At 35.6% G+C, this 21,074-nt stretch overlaps 2 protein-coding genes across 2 annotated transcripts in view; both read left to right on the top strand.

Annotated features, from left to right (window-relative positions):
* LOC127946084 (receptor-type tyrosine-protein phosphatase eta-like) overlaps positions 1-21,074 on the top strand; it is a 31,494-nt gene that overhangs the window by 8,418 nt on the left and 2,002 nt on the right. The window contains exons 7-9 of the mRNA XM_052542399.1: positions 484-735; positions 17,832-18,095; positions 18,228-18,325. Coding sequence (XP_052398359.1) covers positions 484-735; positions 17,832-18,095; positions 18,228-18,325 — 614 coding nt within the window. The remainder of the gene's footprint in view (positions 1-483; positions 736-17,831; positions 18,096-18,227; positions 18,326-21,074) is intronic.
* LOC127946234 (receptor-type tyrosine-protein phosphatase eta-like) lies at positions 7,914-17,824 on the top strand. Its single transcript, XM_052542668.1, has 6 exons — positions 7,914-8,131; positions 13,529-14,278; positions 15,457-15,711; positions 15,799-16,056; positions 16,753-17,115; positions 17,463-17,824. The coding sequence occupies exons 1-6, from the start codon at positions 8,101-8,103 to the stop codon at positions 17,720-17,722; spliced, it is 1,917 nt and encodes a 638-aa protein (XP_052398628.1). The 5' UTR covers positions 7,914-8,100; the 3' UTR covers positions 17,723-17,824.

Below are 21,074 nucleotides of genomic sequence, written 5' to 3'. Positions count from 1 at the left end.
AATTGCTTGAGACTTAGTTCTCAGAATTGTGTATTTTTATTTTACAGTTCAGGCTTTGTAACTGAGAATTGTTTATATCTCACAATTCAGACTTTTTCCTAGAATTGTGTGTTATCTCACAAGATTGACTACAACTCACACTTCACAATTTAGACTTTTTTTTTTTCATAGAATTCATATTTTATATCACAATTCATTTTATTTCACAGAATTGCCACTTTTAGATTTTTCCCTTTAATTTTTATTCCATGATGGAAACAGGCTTCCACAAACAAGTTTTTATGTGTTTGACTGCTGCTTAGTTCAACACTGTTTTAGCATTTCTTAAGCATTTCTGACAAACTTGTGCTCTCTCCTCTCCTCTGAGTGTTTACTTCTGTCCTTTTGCATTATTGACACACTATTTTCCTATTTACTACTGTAAAGTGCTTTGCTAAATTGTTAAAAGTGCTATATAACTTGACTTGACTCCTCTCCATACAGGCCCGAAATCTGTGGACCTCACTTTAATACCTTCCCTTCAATATATGAATGCCACCTGGGAAATAGATGGGAATTATGAAAAATTTGAAGTGACAATTACAAGTGCTGATGCAAAGGATAATCAGTCAGATAATACTACAGACAAGTTGTACACGTTCAGTAATCTGAAGGCAGGAGTGTTTTACACTGTTTCAGTTGTCACTCTTAATGGTGACCTTAGAAGTGTACCTGCTAATAAATCAGATTACACCCGTGAGTAATCAATACATTGCCATCAAAATCTTTCAGATCATTTTTCCAGTAGTTTAAATCACTGTCTTCATCATCTTTCAAGTTCAGCTGTTTAAAATCTCACAAATTAATTCACAGGGCCTGCTAAACCTTGTGACCTAAAGGCCACCGCTAACAAAAATAGCATACAGCTAAGTTGGAAAGCTCCAGCTCAGTCTGAGGGTGCCTCGATTCAATATATAGTGAAATATAACACTTCGTTCTGGGATGAAACTAATGAAATAGCTACAACTGAGACAAATATCACAATTCCTAATTTAAGACCAGGAACAAAATATATGTTTAATGTCACGGTCTCGGCTGGAAATATGGAAAGCGATCCAGCCAATACTACTACAAACACAGGTAAAGAGATGACATTTGGTTTGTTTATGAAGTTTGTTTACTTCTATTGCGCTACATGAGCATTTTGAGTAATTATTTCTGACAGATTTCCTGGTGTTAAAAATCGTCTTTCTTTGTTTCCAGAGCCTGAGAAGAGGACACTGGTCCTCACGATGTTGTGTTCCTCTCAAACCACACTTCATTGTAATGAAACTAATACTCGCAATGAACTGTTTGAAAAGGTGAAGAAATGTTCAAAGACTACATCAAGCTTGTTCCAACTTTACAGTAACAGAATTATTATAGAATGAATGCACACGAGAAATAAAGACCACAATGACCAACATTTACATTTCATAAATTGTTAAAGTTTGTGCATTTGCACTGTTATCCTGATTACAAAAACTTGCATTAAAATTTAACAGTAATTTTTTTAATTATTATTTAAACCTTTAATCTTTAATGCAAGTTTTATTTTTTAAGAAACATTCTAAAACAGCTTTGTGCAAATAGCTGGAAAAGTTAACTGAAACAACATTTTCATTCTGTCTTTCAGCTGAAAACATTTTTTTATGAAGAGTTTGAAGACTTGGTCCACTGGGAGCTTAAAGCAAAAACTACTTTGTAAAAATAGCTGAATCTCTAAAAAGTCACATTTGTTGTCAAGGGTATTTTTTTTTTTACATATTAGTATTTTCAAAATGTAAAATTATTATTTCAATTTCAATTTAACTCTGACTCTCATTTCACAGCAAAGACATCCTTTGAATCTCTGACGTGGCCTTCAATCAAGAAAAAAGATCACATACTGAAATTTTGTGTGTTTTCATGCCTGGTGAATTCAGAAATTTATTTTCTTACATTTCCATTAATGCATTTTACAAAAGAGGAACAAAAGCAGTTTGTCAAAGAGCCAACAATAGATGTCAAAGACAATTTTATTAGCTTAGATTAGGAAACAAGTGAGAGAAGAGGAAACATTTAGAGAATAAATATAAGTTTTTGCTAAACCCTTGATAACGGGAACCAAATGTACTCACAGGGATAGCAAAACCTGATATGTTTGACCTTGGGGGGTAATTTATTTTGGACCCCATTAGAAAAACAGCTTATAAATCATACAATTTTTTTTTTTTTGTGAGTTATGGGATGAGGGTATAGACTATACAGTTAATATACAGTATGAAATCATTATGTTTTTGGAAAGTGCATTGGTTGTTAAGAGGCTGTTAAGTGCTCGTATTTGGATCTGTATGGTATTTTTTTCTTCTGACAAATTGCATATTGACATATTTACTATAAATTGAGTGGTGTGATGATATTTGCCATAGTTGTGGGAGCTATAATTCATCTCCAAAACTGTAACATGAATAACTTTTTCTTAAAGACATTTGCTGTAGCTTCATGTGAATTCCAGTTTTAATTTGCATGATGGATTACTACTGGATTAACTTTGGGGATCGGTTTCATTATAAATAAAGATATTACACATGGGTTTGTTCACTTTATTTCACTACTTTATGCAAGTTTTCAGTATAATTACTTTCTTATCACTGGCCTGTGGCTGGGGCTTGTAGTCAGAAGATGGTCTGAATGGCTTGCCACAGGCTCCGTGTGTCTTTGCTGTCCTTAAAGTGAATTTTTTTTAGGTATATGACCGTTTTGCATTTTTGATGCTACAGGACAGATTGGCTCTTGCTGTTTTGAGGGTTACTTTATCTCCTGATCTGAATGCCTCATCTCTGGTCTGTAGCAGCCCACAAACATCTTCTGTCATCCACAGCTTCTGGTTCGCACATGTGGCGATGGTCTTGGGGACTGTCACATCTTCAGTGCACTTTTTGATATAAGCAGTCACTGTTTCAGTGTAGTGCTGCAGGTCTATGTGGTTGTTTTACTTGCTACATCATTAGAAGAATGGCATCTACGCTAATATTAGTCTGTTTCTCTCTTATTCCGAGGTCACCAGATCCAGTCTGTGTCCAGATCAGAGGGTCACTGCAGTCACCCGGATCCAGTACGTATCCAGACCAGATGGTGGATCAGCACCTAGAAAGGACCTCTACTGCCCTGAAAGACAGCGGAGACCAGGACAACTAGAGCCCCAGATACAGATCCCCTGTAAAGACCTCGTCTCAGAGGACCACCAGGACAAGACCACAGGAAACAGATAATTCTTCTGCACAATCTGACTTTGCTGCAGCCTGGAATTGAACTACTGGTTTTCGTCTGGTCAGAGGAGAACTGACCCCCAACTGAGCCTGGTTTCTCCCAAGGTTTTTTTCTCCATTCTGTCACCGATGGAGTTTCGGTTCCTTGCCGCTGTCGCCTCTGGCTTGCTTAGTTGGGGTCACTTCATCTACAGTGATATCATTGACTTGATTGCAAATAAATGCACAGACACTATTTAACTGAACAGAGATGAAATCACTGAATTCAACGATAAACTGCCTTTAACTATCATTTTGCATTATTGAGACATTGTTTTCCTAATGAATGTTGTTCAGTTGCTTTGACGCAATGTATTTTGTTTAAAGCACTATATAAATAAAGGTGATTGATTGATTGATTGAGTTACTGTTATTCTTTTGTCAATTATTGATTTCTGTGTGTTTTAATAATACAGTCGTTTAAAACTTTCAAAGCACAAAGTGTTTCTAAATTAATTTAGATCATCATGTTAAATTAATGAAAGATAATCTAATCAGTCCAATATTAAACACTGGATTAGTTTACAGAGTCAGATTATATGATTCTAATGATGAATACACAGCCATCATCACCTACTCATATTTTCTCTTAGTTCTGCCATAACTAATGTGCTTTATGAACCCAAAGTCACCCCAGTTTAAGAAAAACTAAGGTTGAAAAGTCAAAGGCCAATTACTAATTACTAACTATTAAGCACTAATCACCATAATGGTGACTTCAAATGAAACATTTTGTAAACATGAAATTAAATAAAAAAAATAATGTCAATCTGGTTAGTAATTAGTAGGGCTGTGAATCTTTGGCTAGACAGCTATTTAATTTGATTCATGATTCATATTTTCAATTCGATATAAGAACGATTTGTTTGCAAATTAATAATGATTCAATTAAATTCACAAATAAATTCAATTTGATCAATGATTCTGCATTTGTCAGTTGTGATGTTAAATTAAGCTATCAACATGTCAACTTGCAACATGTCGGGAAACTTACAGCTTGTATTCTCTCGTGAAGTTATAAATGCAGCACGAGATGAGAACACATCTTTATCATTTTCTGAGTCATGAAAAAAATCTGCTTTCGTGATATATTTCCTTCTTTTTTAACTGCAAGACGTTTGCTCGGTCTAGTTGCGGTTAAATCTCCACTAACGACACATGCACATCACACATGCACACTTCAATAAGCCAACAGAAAGCAGATTATTGCATTTAAATGCCATGTGAAATTGAAGTAAGAGGCAAAAAACTACCTGTTGTGACCGGCTTAGGTTTAAGTAATTTATGACCTTACTTTGATAAAAGAAAACAGGTTACCGCATTTATATGAACAAGTGTGTTTTCGGCTTATTAAGCATAATCGGCTTAAACGTGCATTAAAACATGCTCACTGATGCAGTTCATTCATAACCTGCACAAAGCAAACAAATGTAGGTAAATGTATGGAAATAAGCCCTATTAACAAAGGCCTATTGAGAAATATTTAAATTATTCACACAAAAAAGAGACAGCTGAAAAATTGAATGTGTACTTTAGCTCTGTGGATGTTTTGCCATTTAGGGAAGGTTTTTAAAGTTAATTGAAACAAAATATATTTATCTTATAAAGCTGATTTAAAATAACAAATATAAGCAATTATATGGAGAAAAATGGAATAAAATACCATGTATAAAATAAATAAATAGGCCTAGTCCTATTTGCAAAATATAATTGACTTAATTCACAGAAATGAAAGGAAAACTGCAAAAAGTTCTATATGCAGAGTCTTTGACTATTGTTCAAGTGTAACATGTTAACGGAAACGAAATCAATAGCTTATGGCAGAAAGAGACATCTGTTTGTTTTCTTTATTTTGTAAAACACAGTGTTTTGTTGTTATTGTTTGTTGCAGCCTGTTCATTATCAAAATAAAATAAGTCAACCAAACACATTCCGAAATACAATCCATTTTGCATTCACTCTCCAAACATTGTACATGCGAAGGATGAATTGCATGCAGTGAAGTTCAAAGCATAATACCATTCAAATACATCATGAATATGGAAACATTTGTGGTTTGGTGCAGAATAAGAAAGGAATGCTATATGTGAGCCTGAGCCCTTTTCAGTTTCAGTTTATCAAGGCCGTTTCAGCCGGTTTCAGTTCATGAATTTGTTTTAGGTTAATGTTTAACTAGCCTTGTAGGCCTATTAAGAACTAAGATAGATTAAGTAATGTTTATCTGTATTTATAATGTGGCCTTTATGCGGCTAAAAACTAGTGAATATTTGTGTTTGTGTGCAAGGGCGCATACACGTTTTTGTCATTCCGCATTACAATTAGTGGCAATTAGTTCAATTTCTCCTTTTCAGCGCTTTGTCTTCTCTCTCAAATGATGCAATCCTGCCACCATCTGCTCTGGAGTGCCGCGGTTATGTCAGAAATCAATTCGATTGATTTCAGATTTAGATTCAGTCGATTTCAGTCAAAGTGACAGAAATGTCAAATACTATAATTTTATGTAGGCCAATGAATGTATATATGAAGAGTTTGGTTTTTAAATGCAATAAATCCATTTTGATTAATTTGAGTAAAAATTTGTTTTCTTTACAAAAAAAGTTGCAAGAAGAAAACCATTATTTTCTGTTTCAAACTTTCACAAAGCGTCTTTAGGTTATAATTAATAAAAAAAACAAAAAAACAATCCAGGTTTTGGTTTTCAAAGATTTATTATAAAATTTTATAATTTTTCTTCCCTAAATGAAATAAATCCATGACACTTTTTTTTTTCTCAAAATGCAATAAATCCATTGAATCGATGTGAACGTTATTTTTCATATTGAAATACACAAAATGGTAAGCTGATCCACATATCACAGCCTCTGAACTTGGTCAATACTAATTATATTATATCATAATAAACAATTATATACAGGCACTGGACTAAAAATACAGCCATCCATCAGTGAATCATTACATCCCTAGAAATTAATGAAGTCGGTAAAGCTGTTTGTGAAGTTGTTAATTATTCTCTGCTGAGATTTTGAGAGATCTAAGGTCTACTTTTACTTTATTTCTAAGGCTTTGGCTGGAAGTCACTTTGTTTTTCTCTTTTTTCTGTTCTTCTTGTTCCTCCTTCAGTGATTCTGCTGGTTAACATCAGATGTTTGTTACTAATCACTCAATTTATCACTTAATTATCACAATTTCTGCACTCTTGATAGGTCTTGGTTTTGGAAGTCTGTTCTTGACTACATGCCTGATTTCTATGCAGCATTTCAAAAATGAGGCTTCAGGTCTCATCTTACAGGATGCTGAATGCAAATAAGATAAAACAGGCTGATGAAAACCACATGCGATACGATGATATGATAAAAGTCTGTATTATGTTGGTAAGAGAATAAACCAGATACTGAAAAATATAGTAATCAAAATGTAAAAATTGAAAGGGTTAGGTCACCCGAGCATGAGACATAAGACATGAAATAAAGTGCACGCATCTGTAATAAAACATCCCTCTCGCGGCTCCAGGGAATTAAATAAAGGCCCCCTGTAGTGAATCCAATCCATTTTTGTAAGATAAATATTTGTGCTGGGTGAACTAACCCTTTAAGACACTAATATGACAGAAACATCACCTAAAGTATTAATACAGAAATGATCTGTCTGTGATTTTTTTTTTTTTTTTGCAAGAGTTTTAAACTAGGTGCACATTTGGACACTCAACAATTGCGACAATCAACAAAATATTCAGAAAACAGATAATTTCTGGACATCATAAAACAAAACAAAAAAGTTTATGACAATAACAGGAAAATTCAGATGCATGATTTATTCATGCCACAATGCATGCTGGGAGTCAGCATGCATTGTGGTCAATGCATGCTTTTTTTTTTGATGGTCACCATTGTTGAGATTCATACGCTGATTGATGGGCGGCAGATCCTTTTTTCTATTTAGCTCATATAAACTCTGGAATAGCCAACCCTACCTAACATTGTTCGGAAGCCAGACACACTCTTGCAGTTTAAATCTAGATTAAAGACCCATCTCTTTAACCTGGGTTGCACATAACACACTAATATGTTTCTAATATCCAAATCCATTAAAGGATTTTTAGGCTGCATTAATTAGGTAAACAAATCCCATAACACCCTATGTACTTGCTACATCATTAGAAAAATGTCATTTACGCTAATATTAGTCTGTTTCTCTCTTATTCCGAGGTCACCGTAGACACCAGATCCAGTCTGTATCCAGATCAGAGGGTCACTGCACCCGGATTCAGTTCTCCTCTGACCAGACAAAACCAGTAGTTCAATTCCAGGCTGCAGCAAAGTCAGATTGTGCAGAAGAATCATCTGTTTCCTGTGGTCTTGTCCTGGTGCTCCTCTGAGACGAGGTCTTTACAGGGGATCTGTATCTGGGGCTCATCTAGTTGTCCTGGTCTCCGCTGTCTTTCAGGGCTGTTACAGTAACCAAATCTCAAATTCAAGAGTCCAAATGAAGCATCAAACTCCAGTTATTTGCAATTGCAGGCTCAACTGGGAATGTTTAGGAATTTTTATGCAAAGTCACTCTGTGAATAAGTTGTTGTTAGAGGTCAGACTGTAGAGCTCAGGATCAGATCAGGAGCATCAGTGGACAGGAGAGTATTGTGTGCAGTGAGTATTTCAGTTGATTTATCTGAAGAGTCTAGTTTGTCTTTCTGGTTCTTTCCCTGTTGTTAATTGATGATGTTTTTTATTCATCCAAAAGTTCTCGACCGGACCTAAGATCGACAACCAGCGAATCAACAAGCAGCAGATGTGAGATGAATACACTGTGGCTGCCGCTTCTCCTGGGTAAGTCTGTAAACCTGACAGAGGTTTATATGCTTCATACTTTTGTGGAAACAGTTATACACTACCATTCAAAAAAGAGAAAAAAGAATCCTTCTATTTAGCAAGGATGAATGAAGATGGATCAGTACATGCTGTTCTTTTAAACTTTTGATTAATCAAAGAGTCCTGAAAAAACATTATCATGGTTTCCACAAAAATATAAAGCAGCACAATAATTTTCAACATTGAGATTAATCATAATGTTTCTTGAGCAGCGAATAAGCATATTAGAATGATTTCTGAAGATCATATGACACTGAAGAGTGGAGTAATGATGCTGAAAATTCAGCTTTGGTCACAGAAATAAACTATTTTTTAAAATATACTACAATAGAAATCATCTACTTCAAATCAATATTAATATTTCACATTATTACAGTTTTACAGTATTCGTGGACCAAATAAATGCAGAAGAGATTTTCAAAAACATTAACAAATCTTAATCATTTTCAAACTTTTTGCTGGTAGTGTATTTATACCAGGAATATAAAATATGAACGTTTAAAATAGGAAAGTTACTGTAAAATCAATGCAAATATATGGAATATTGCTCATCATTTAGGCTTGGTTATGCAAATCTTAGTATTTCCAGGTACTGAGATACTAAATTTTTCCAGAAGGTTTTTCAGCGAGTTTCTGTAAAGCCAGGCTCATGTGTGCTTGCAGAGGAATGTAAACACTCACGAGAAATAAAAAGTGAAACTCCCACAGCCAGAGATGTATAGTAACGAAGTAGAACTACTTCACTACTGCACTTAAGTACTAAAAGGCGGTATCTGTACTTTACTAGAGTATTATTTTTTTCTCCTACTTCCACTTTCACTTCGGTACATATTTTCGCTGAGTTTAATACTTTTACTCCGATATATTTTTTATGTGCTGCATCGTTACTCGTTACAATTATAATAATGTTACGAATCATTCCATTACAAACCACTGCCAGAACTGTAGATGGCAGGTTTGATGAAGCTGGCACATCATTGAGCGAATCAAGCGAGACTGCGTGTGCTGACTGAACTGCTGTGAAGAGAGAAATGAACACCGAGCCGAGCCAGATAATGACTCGTTCACGAGTCAAGAACCGGTTGCATCGGTTCGCGGATGACCAGTAACGTTAGTTCTTTCTGACAGTTCGATTCAATAAACCAGTTGAAGAAAACAGTTCACTGATTCTTTTTCGCTCGACGAAATGGCGTCATTGGCGTTGACTGCACCTGGGCACATAACATTAGCACAGAATCAGTTCAGAATCAATCACCAAAAGAATCAGTTCGGTTCAGACGCTCTGTGTGTCGGTAGTGCAGTATCATCAGCTCCTCGGTTCACGAATCGGACGCGTCTGACAGAAACAGTTCTTGACTCGTGAACGAGTCATTATCTGACTCGGCTCGGTGTTCATCTTCAGTTCTCTCTTCACATCAGTTCAGTCAGTGTACTGTTTGAGTAAATGAATTACTCCGGGATATTGGTTTGTTTTAACTCTGAGGGAGTGTCAGACACATTAAACAAGTTAACAGCTTAATTCATCTGTGGATTAATGCATATTGGAGACGCGAACTGTTTAAAACGATTCAGTTCGATTTGGTGAACTGTTTCAAAAAGATCCGGTTACATCGAAGGATTCGTTCGTAAACCGGATATCACAAACTGCTTTGTTTTGAACTGTCTTACAACAGACACGGAAGAGAAGACAATGCTGAATAAAGTCGTAGTTTTTGCTCTTTCTGGACCAAAATGTATTTTCGATGCTTAAAAAAATTCTAAATGACCCTCTGATGTCTTAAGGGTTTGAAACAACTTGAGGGTAAGTTATTAATGACATAATTTTGCAAATTGGGCTAACCCTATTAACCGTTTTTTGTTTACAAGTAGTTACAGTCAAAGGAATTGTGATTGTCCTTCAGGTTAATCATTTGAAATAGTAAAATCAATATGTTCAAACTTTTGACTATTTTCTTTAATAGCTACATAACACAATACTTCTACTTTTACTTTCAGTACTTGAGTAGTAAATTTTAAAATAGACTACTTGCAATACTTAAGTACAAAAAATGTTGAATACTTTAGTACTTCTACTTAAGTGTGGTGCTTAAAGAGCATTTCAACTTCTACTCAAGTCACTTTTTTGATAGAGCACTTGTACTTTTACTCAAGTATGGGTCTCTAGTACTTTATACATCTCTGCCCACAGCGAATAGAACAGCTTGCAGTTAATGAAGAGCACTTCTAGATCTGAACAGCACATCTTCTTTAAGACTGTTACATCTGTAAACCACATTTTGCTGATGTATAAGCATGTCCCGCCGCCATGCGATTTCCCTGTTGATACTACGTTGCGGTCCACTCTGAACAGCTGAAAGCCCGTCAGATGGAGCACACTGTCTGGAATGGCATTGTTTAGCCAAGTTTTCATCAAACATAGAGCAGCTGAGTGTGAGAAATCCTTATTTGTCTGTGATAGCAAAAGGAGTTTGTCCGTATTGTTGTGTAGAGAGCGGAGGTTCACCAGATGGATGCTAGGCAACAATGCTTGAAATTTGCACTTTCCCCCATCTGTGCGTCCTGAAGTGCATGATCAGCGCAGCTGCTCTGCCAACTACTTTGTCCAGCAAAACATCAGAATAGTCGAAATAATATATTGGGTAATCTGCAAAACAACTGTAGAGCATGTCACGGAGGCCATCAGCATCGGCACCATCTTGCATCAGGAGCACCAGAACGTTTAATGTCATATGACTGATGCATAAAAAAAAACAATATTTTGTGCATTTGATGCAATGCAATGGGCAGCTGTGGCCTAATGGTTAGAGAGCCGGACTAGTTACCAGAAGGTCACTGGTTTGAGTCTCGGTGCTGGCAGGAATTGTAGGTGGGAGGGAGTGAATGAACAGAGCTCTCTTCCATCAAGGCACTGAACTATAGACCTGCGCGGAAGGGATTTTTCCGTCCCGCTCCCGCAAGATTTTGTCCCGCTCCCGCAAAAATATATGTTATTTTCTCCCGCTCCCGCTCGCAAACAATCAAGTTCCGTCTCGCTCCCGCCCGCAAAAACCCGCGGGTAAGCGTATAGTAGATTTTTTTTAAAATTCAATTGCATATTCTGCCTGCTACTCTGTTATTTTTTTCACTGTTGAATATAAATGTAAAAAATAAACGCAAAATAAACGAATGTTTCGTTTTATTTGCATTAAATTAAATGGATGAACATGAACAAGGAACTTAGAACATAGAAATACAGTAAAAAATAAGTAATGTAAATAAAAAATATATTTACATTACTTACGACCTGCGCAGGAGGGATTTTTCCATCCCGCTCCCGCAAGATTTTGTCTCGCTTCCGCCTGCTCCCGCAAAAATATATGTTATTTTCTCCCGCTCCCGCCCGCAAACAATCAAGTTCCGTCTCGCTCCCGCCCGCAAAATCCCGCGGGTAAACGTATAGTAGATTTACAAAAAAAAAATACATTGCATATTCTGCCTGCTACTCTGTTATTTTTTTCACTGTTGAATATAAATTTAAAAAATAAATGGAAAATAAACAAATGTTTCGTTTTATTTGCATTTAATTAAATGGATGAACATGAACAAGGAACTTAGAACATAGAAATATAGTAAAAAATAAGTAATGTAAATAAAAAATATATATACTTATAATAATTAGGCTATATAGCCCAATAAATTATATAATAATAAAGCTGGATTTATTTTGTGTTCAAAGGAAAAGTAGCTTATGGGACCTGAGCAATTCCTTCAAACATTTAACAAAAAATATCCTTATTCCTCAATAACAAAATAGACCAATTTTAAATATTTAGCTAAATATATATATATCAATAAAAATAAAATGAATTGACTAAAAAAACTGTATGACTACTTAATGTGCCCATGCAGGAATAGCATGTCGTTCACTGTTCAGTTTAATCCGTCTCTGCTCCAGTATGGAACCGCAAATACTGAAAGCCCTCTCCGATGGTGCGCTAGCTGGAATGCAAAGTACATAGCTTGTTACTTTGCTTAATCTTGGAAATTCATCTTTTCCACCACTGGAGGACATCATCCGGTCTGTGTGTTTCTAATCCATCCAACTTTACCTTTAAATATCTTGCTATTTTGGAATCGAATTACACGTCGCTGTCTATGGTATCATCAGCATCCACCCATTCCGCAAAGTCTATTTTATCTTATTTTATTATAAATAAAAGTTTATTTGTTTCTAGTTATTTTATTTTGTTAGATATTTCCACTTTGCGGGAGTCCCCCAAATAAACCGCCCGCGTCCGCATTCACCCACATCGAATATTGTCCCGCGCCGCACTCGGTCCCGCGCTTGATCCTCTATGCCCCACCAGTCTGAAACCCATCGATTTTTACAAAGCTTATTGTTCTGAAAAGCGAGGTGTGCTCTGATTGGCCAGCTATCCAGTGCATTGTGACTGGCTGCCTCAAGCGCGTGATGTAAATGTTACACCCCTTACCATACTGTGATGCCCTGTGTCCCCGCCCGAGTACACAAAACCAATAAAACCCATTAGGCATTTGTTGCATCCAGTGGGTATATAATTACTTATACTCTCTTTTTACACTCTGCATCGCATATCGTGCTGCGTAAACATAAAACCATGTCTGTATTTGTGATCAGAGAAACGACAAACAACAAGCGCTACTCTACAATGCTCAAAACTTGCATTTAAATCATCATTGGTAAGTTCTTTAAATTTGAAAACGTACTTACAGACTGTGAGTCAGAAGTGCCAGACTGTCCTTGCAAAGTTGGAATTGCTCCACTTTATAGAAACAGCCTTTGGCACATTGTAGGCTACTGGTTCAGGAAACAGTCCTTGTCTGCCGTAAAATGTGCAGCAAACATCTGAATATTTGGATTTAATTGTTCTGAAACAGTGTTGTAAATACAAGTTAACTACTGATTTCTAGTTGAGTCCTCGTTTGGAAGGCCAAACAAAGTAGTTTCGCTTTTACAAAAAAAAAAAACACACAGTGACTCCACAACATGGCATCGACTGCAACAGCGAGAGTTAAAGTTACACCTTCTGTCTTTGCATGAACATTTGGGCTGCTTTATGCAAATCTTCCCAAATCGTGATGTAGACATGTGGGGGCATGTTAGAATGAGCCGTTTTAGGAGGGTGTTGTTGACTCTTAACTTTTATAAAGAATTTCTCTTTGGATTTGAGACTTTAGACTTATAAAGACTTTACAGATCTTTCTTATGCAACAAGAGCTTGTAACACTTCAAAGAGAAAGGAACATTTTTAATTGGATCATATGAGCACTTTAAGAGAAGTATTATTTTTAATTATTTTAATTACTACAACTTGTTTCTCAAATGATCACATTCAGGCTCAGTCATTTGGGCAGAGGAGCAGTACTTTCCTCAGTCATACAATGCCACATGGGACGAGGGCAGACTTCACTGTCAATCCTGTTTCAAAGAACTGACGACCATCACCAGCAGAAACGTCCACCTCATTGTCCAGGACCCCTCTTTCGACTCCTGGGTTGGACTACGCAAGAGTTACAATGGCTCCTTCCCATGGGCCAAATGGTCCAATGGGGATCCTGTTAGATATCAGAATTGGTACCCTGGTCATCCTGTTCCAAACAAAGAAAAGAAACTAATTCCTATATGTTCCTCAACTACACAAAGTCCACTGAGCACCCTAATTACTACCCAAAAATCGACCCCAATGACCTCAACACAAACCTCCACAGTCACTTCTGCTTCGGTATCCTCAACATTTCAAACAAACAAAGAAAGTGATACATGCCCCATACTGTCAGAAATGCTTTATTGCCTAAATATGTCATGTGATGATCTTGAAAGTGCCATGACTATTTGCAATAGAACAACAATTGCTACCCCTGAGACTACAACATACAGCACCACCCCTAAAGTCACAACATTAAGCACCACCTTTAATGCTGCAACAAATGGCACAACAACTGAGAGCAGCACCACCAGCAACTGCATCTTTGAACCTGAGCCAGATCCTGAAGAGTACATCGAGGATGCTTGTGTGGTCCTGCTCAGCTTCGGCATGTGGAAGGAAGAAGACTGCAACAGAAAACTACCTTTCATCTGTTATGAAGGTATAAGACCTTTGTTTTAGAGCACAGCATCGTATTGTTAGATTTATATTGTTAGTACTCTGACAAACTTAAAAAGAAAGGTTCCAAAAGAAAGTTTTCAAGGCATTACCAAAAATCAAACAAATAATGTTTAACAAAAATATAAATCAGAAATAATGATATGCTTCAAGTAGGGAAGTAGAGAGATGTAGCCCAAACTGGTCGTTAAATGTAGGCGAATTATGTTAACTAAAATATCTCGCTTGGCACTGAACTTTGAGCTTTAGGATTTTACAGATATAATTTTTACTCTAACAACAACATTACACACTAACTGAAGTTTGAAACATGGGATCACGAAGAACGGGACCTTTAAGACATTTTTGAATAACAGCTTTATGACATAAAACAAATTATACATAAAATATAAACAAAAGTATTACACACAAAAAAAATTTAAATTACAAAGTATTGAGTATTAAGTACATTAGTATTAAATAAAAATAACAAATGAATAAAAAAAAAACAATACTTATATTCATGTTTTAATTTCTTTATTTCAAACATTCTTAAATTTAGGGACATACCGATATTGATTTTACATGTCTGATTTCATGTACATTTTTTTTATTGGCACATTCTGGTAATTATTATTATTATTATTATTATTATTGAATAGACAAGAAAGAATAAAAATATTAGTACATTGACAAGATTTATTTTCTCTACAATTACAGTCAACCACTGCATTTTAATCACGATCCAAACAAACATGCTGCACACATGGAGCATAAACAGTTTCTGATTTAAATTAGATTAAGTACATAAAACAAACCTGCACGAAAGCATCTTAGCATCAATAACTTTTTATAAAATCTTAAGATCAGTTCTTTTAGGTTCTTTAGTTTAATAAAACACTCCTCCCTCTTATAAAATTGGTTTGTTTAGGAACTGTTTACTGAAAGGTTATTTAGGGAACCCAAAATGGTTCTTTATGGGGAAATTTTCATTTTTAAGACTGAAAATGTTCTTTAGATAATTAAAAATGTTCTACAGAAATTGTTCTATTAAGAACTTCTTCACTGAATGGTTCTTTGAGGAACCCAAAATCAAATCTCATTTTTGAAATTTTATTTTTAAGAGTGTAAATAACTTGTAAGTTTCTGCTAATGTTCGTCTTTGCATCTATCTGTCCATAGAGCGCTTTTTTGGCCAGATAAACATTTCCAGCGTGACCACAAGCACAGGCAAAGTGAGCTGGTCTGAGGGACCCGGAGCTAAGAACATCAGTCACTACAGAGTGGAGGTCACTGGGAACAAAACCCAGACATTTAACCAGACTAAACTCTTTCAGAACATAGACACTCTGACAGCAGGAACTCTGTACAAAGTTCAGGTGTTTCCTGTGAAATGTGACAGGGATCTCAATCCACAGAATATCTCCTTCTACACTTGTAAGTAGACTCGGATTTGACTTCATTGTGTGCAACATGATTTCAACACGAATAATGATCAAAATGACCCATGCTGTCCCTTTTTAGTGCCCTCTGGTGTGCAAAATCTGATTGTGGTGAGTGTGACAAATGTTAGCGCCAACCTCAAGTGGAGTAAACCAGATGGAAACCATGACTTCTACTCAGTAACATTCACAAATGCATCGAACACTAAAGATCACAAGTGTGATAATGAAGAGTGCACTATTACCAATCTTATTCCAGGAACAGAGTATGAATTTACAGTTAAAGCTGTAGTGAATGAGACGATTGGAGGTGTGCCGAGCAACGTTTCTGATTACACCAGTAAGTGCAGAAAGTTTCATTTTTGATTATATCCACCCAAAGCTCTAAACATTTCCAAATAAAGCATAATTTCTTGTAACGAATGCACACAGGAAACGAGAGATCCAAGCGCAGTATTTTAATGGGGTATCCAAAATCAAAATCCAAAAAACAGGCAAGAGGTCATAACCACAAAATCAGTCCAAAACAAGAAACAAGAAAAATAGACCGGTTTAAATAGACAGGTGCAAACGATAAAAGTGGAGACAGCTGAGTGCAATTAACAGGTGTGCAATTAGCAGTGATGAATGGGACAAAGGCTTGTGGGAAATGTAGTGCCTGCAGTGGGGTGACTATGGGGAAGTGAGACCACTAGTGGACACCCAGGGAAACACAGACCAGACACTGAGACATTTCTTTGTTTTAATTTGAGTTTTAGTATAGCTTTATTGATAAATTAGCTTTTATTTTTAGGTTATTTCCAGTATTTTTTTGTTTTGTTTTGTTTTGTTCTTTGCCATTTTTTTTTTTTTTTTTTTAAAGATTTTATTTTCTTTTTTTAATCAGGATAGGACAGTATATATTGACAGGAAACAAGGTGTGTGTGTGTGTGTGGCTATTTTCAAAGTAACAAGCATACCCATAAATACAAGGCTAACTTTGGATAAAACTACGTTTTTGTTTGACTGACTGCTTTTTTTGGTATTTACTTTTCAGAGCCTTCAACTGTCAGGAACCTAAGATCAGCAGACAATGACAGTACAGTCATAATGGTCTTTTGGGATCCTCCTACTGGCAGTCATTCAGGTTACCGCTATTGTCTTAAAGAAGTCAATAACCGCTTCGAGTGTACTTACTGCAACATCGCATCAGACAGCAGCAATACAGCAAACAACAACATCACAAACAGCAGTAATACAACAACTTTCAGTATTACAGACTGCGAAACAGTGGATGGAACAGAAACATTTATCAAAAAGGCTAATAAATCAGACGGCAGCATGTTTTGTCTGTGTGTGGCAGCGCTAACAAAGAGCAACACTCTGTCAGGAGAAATGATTGGAATCGTAGCATACACACGTGAGTCTCATGTTCAGTTATTACATTCTTTCATGTATCATGCATGTACTGTTAATTCTAATTGACCATTTGTAATCGACTGTAAGCTTAACGTATTAGATAAAGCTGAATGTAAATTAAAAGTCAAACAGTTATGGAAGTTTTTTTCCATAATGGAAAACAAAATATGTAGCATTTCCTAAGTTCTGACAAGCTCATGCTCTCTCCTCTCCTTTGAGTGTTTACAATTGTCATTTTGCATTATTGACACACTATGTTACTATTTAATACTGTAAAATTGCTTTGACACAATCTGTATTGTTAAAAGCACTATATAAATAAAGGTGACTTGACTCCTCTCCATACAGGCCCAAAATCTGTGGACCTCACTTTAATACCTTCCCTTAAAGAAATGAATGCCACCTGGGAAATAAATGGGAATTATGAAAAATTTGAAGTGACAATTACAAGTGCTGATGCAAAGTATAATCAGTCATATACTACTACAGACAAGTTTTACACGTTCAGGAATCTGAAGGCAGGAGTGTTTTACACTGTTTCAGTTGTCACTCTTAATGGTGACCTTAGAAGTTCTGCTGCTAATAAATCAGATTACACCCGTGAGTAATCAATACATTGCCATCACTATTTTTCAGATCATTTTTCCAGTAGTTTAAATCACTGTCTTCATCATCTTTCAAGTTCAGCTGTATAACATCTCACAAATTAATTCACAGGGCCTGCTAAACCTCGTGACCTAAAGGCCACCGCTAACAAAAATAGCATACAGCTAAGCTGGAAAGCTCCAGCTGAGTCCGAGGGTGCCTTGCTTCAATATATAGTGAAATATAACACTTCGTTCTGGGATGAAACTAATGAAACAGCTACAACTGAGACAAATATCACAATTCCTAATTTAAGACCAGGAACAAAATATATGTTTAATGTCATGGTCTTGGCTGGAAATCTGAGTGATCCAGCCACTACTACTACAAACACAGGTAAAGAGATGACATTTTGTTGCTAATGAAGCAAATATTCGGCTTTGTTTACTTCTATTGCACTACATGATTATGCTGTTCATTCTAACATGTTAGTAGAATGAGCATTTTAACGTCTTTCTTTGTTTCCAGAGCCTGAGAAGAGGACACTGGTCCTCACAATGTTGTGTTCCTCTCAAACCACACGTTATTGTGATGAAACTAAAACTCGGAAAGAGCTGTTTGAAAAGGTGAAGAAATGTTCAAAGACTACATCAAGCTTGTTCCAACTTTACAGTAACAGAATTATTATAGAATAAATGCACACGAGAAATAAAGATGACAATTAAAAAAGACAAAGTGACTAACATTTAGATTTCATAAATTGTTATTTCTCTTTTTTACTGATTACAAAGACCTGCATTAAAATGTAACTATATATGTATATATTACGTTTTTATCTTGAATGCTAATTAAAAGTAATAATAATAATAAAACAATCTAAAACAGCTTTGTGCAAATAGCTGGACAAGTTAACTGAAATAAACAAATTTTCTTTCTGTCTTTCAGCTGGAAAAAAAATTTGATGACAAATTTCAAGACTTGGTCCACTGGAAGCTTAAAGCAAGAACTAGGTTTGTAAAAACAGCTGGATTTTTTACAAATTACTATGATTTATATTTAACTCTTGACTCTCATTTCACAGCGAAGAATTCCTTTGAATCTCTGACGTGGCCTTCAATCAAGAAAAAAAATCACATACTGACATTTTGTGTGATTTCATGCCTGGTGAATTCAGGAATTTATTTTCTTCCATTTCCATTAATGCATCTTACAAAAGAGGAACAAAAGGAATTTGTCAAAAAGCCAACAATATATGTTATATACAATTTTATTAGCTTAGATTAGGAAACAAGTGAGAGAAGAGGAATCATTTAGAGAAGAAATAGAAGTTTATGGTAAACCCTTGATTACGGGAACCAAATGTCTTCACAGGGATAGCAAAACCTGATATGTTTGACCTTGGGGGGACATTTTTTGGACCCCATTAGAAAAACTTATAAATCATCCCAAAGTTTTTTTTTTTTTGTTGTTGTCGTTGTTGTTTTTCTGTGTGAGTTATGGGGTGATGGTATAGAATATACAGTTAATATACAGTATAAAAATAATTATGTCTTTGAAAAGCGCATTGGTTTAAGAGGCTGTTAAGTGCTTGTTTTTAGCTTCTTGGAGGGTTTTATTTTGATTATCACTCATTTTTTAAATCTCTATGGTATTTTTTTATTCTTACAAACTGTGTTTTGACATTTACTGTAAATTGAGTGGTGTGATGATATTTGGTATAGTTGTGGGAGCTATAATTTATCTACAAAACTGTAACATGAATACCTTTTTCTTAAAAACATTGGTTATTTCTTCATGTGAATTCCAGTTTTGATGTTCATGATGGATTACTGCAGTTTATTTTGGGGATTGGTTTCATTAAAGATAAAGATATTACACATGGGTTTATTCACTTTATTTCACTACTTTACTGTGATGTTCATTTATACTTACACTCATAATTCCTCAATATTTCTGTCTTGTTTTCCAAATGTATAAACAATCTTAAATCAAGATACATTTACTTGCATAATTATTAAATTTTATATATATATATATATATATATTTAATTTAATTTAATTTAATTTAATTTAATTTATGCATTTAGCAGACGCTTTTATCCAAAGCGACTTACAGTGCATTCAGGCTATCAATTTTAACCTATCATGTGTGTGTAAATATATATATTTACCCGCACAGAGAAATAAGTATTCAACACACCAACATTTTTTATTTCAGTAATTCAACTCAAATTGTGAAACTTGTGTATTACATAAATTAAATGCACACAGACTGAAGTAGTTTAAGTCTTTGGTTCTTTTAATTGTGATGATTTTGCTCACATTTAACAAAAACCCACCAATTCACTCCACAAATTCGAATACTTCATAAAACCAATAAATAAATTCTTTAGTGAATTGTTGGCCTTCTGGAAAGTATGTTAATTTACTGTACATGTACTCAGTACTTGCTAGAGGCTTCTTTTGCTTTAATTACTGCCTCAATTCGGCGTGTCATGGAGGTGAACATTTAACCAACTTTTGGTGCTTTTGTCAGTGTGGGCAGGTGCCAAATCCTGCTGAAAAATGAAATAAGCATCTTCAAAAAAGCTGGTCAGCACACGGAAGCATGAAGTGCTCCGCAATTTCTTGTTAAATGGTTTCAGTGACTTTGGTTTTCAAAAAACACAATGGACCAATGCCAGCAGATGACATTGCTCCCCAAATCATCACAGACTGTGGAAACTGTGGACCTTGGTTTCCAAATGAAATACAAAACTTGCTCTCATCTGAAAAGAGGACTTTGGACCACTGGACAACAGTCCAGATCTTCTTCTCCTTAGCCCAGCCTCTGACGTTGTCTGTGCTTCAGTAAATCTCTTGACACGTCTGTGTGTGGAGGCTCTTGATGCCTTGACCCCTACCTCAGTCCATTCCTTGTGAAGTTCACTCAAATTCTTGAATCGATTTTGCTTGACAATCCTCATAATCTGTGGTTCTCTCGGTTGGTTGTGGATAATTTCTTCCACACTTTTTCCTTCCAGTCAACTTTCTGTTAACATGCTTGGATAAAGCACTCTGTGAAGCTTCGTTTTTCTTTGTGGCTTACCCTCCTTGTGAAGGATGTCAATGATTGTCTTCTGGATAACTGTAAGATCAGCAATCTTCCCCATGATTGTGTAGCCTAGTGAACCACACTGAGAGACCGTTTTGAAGGCTCTGGAAGCCTTTGCAGGTGTTTCATGTTGATTTCATGTTATCATATTCTAATTTGTTGAGATGTTCAGATGGTGAATTGGTGGGTTGTTGTTAAAGGTGAGCCAAAATCATCACAATTAAGAGATGCAGTCTGTGTGCATTTAATTTATTTAATACACAAGTTTCACAGTTTGAGTT

Source organism: Carassius gibelio, chromosome A24 (genome assembly GCF_023724105.1).
Source record: "Carassius gibelio isolate Cgi1373 ecotype wild population from Czech Republic chromosome A24, carGib1.2-hapl.c, whole genome shotgun sequence".
Classification (NCBI taxonomy): Eukaryota; Metazoa; Chordata; class Actinopteri; order Cypriniformes; family Cyprinidae; genus Carassius; species Carassius gibelio.
This window is presented reverse-complemented; position numbering and strand designations above follow the sequence as displayed.

Coding starts and splice junctions, on each gene's coding strand:
- LOC127946234 (XM_052542668.1), top strand. CDS start 8,101: ATGAATACACTGTGGCTGCCGCTTCTCCTGG. Junction 14,279..15,456: donor ACCTTTCATCTGTTATGAAG/GTATAAGACCTT, acceptor ATCTGTCCATAG/AGCGCTTTTTTGGCCAGATA. Junction 15,712..15,798: donor GAATATCTCCTTCTACACTT/GTAAGTAGACTC, acceptor GTCCCTTTTTAG/TGCCCTCTGGTGTGCAAAAT.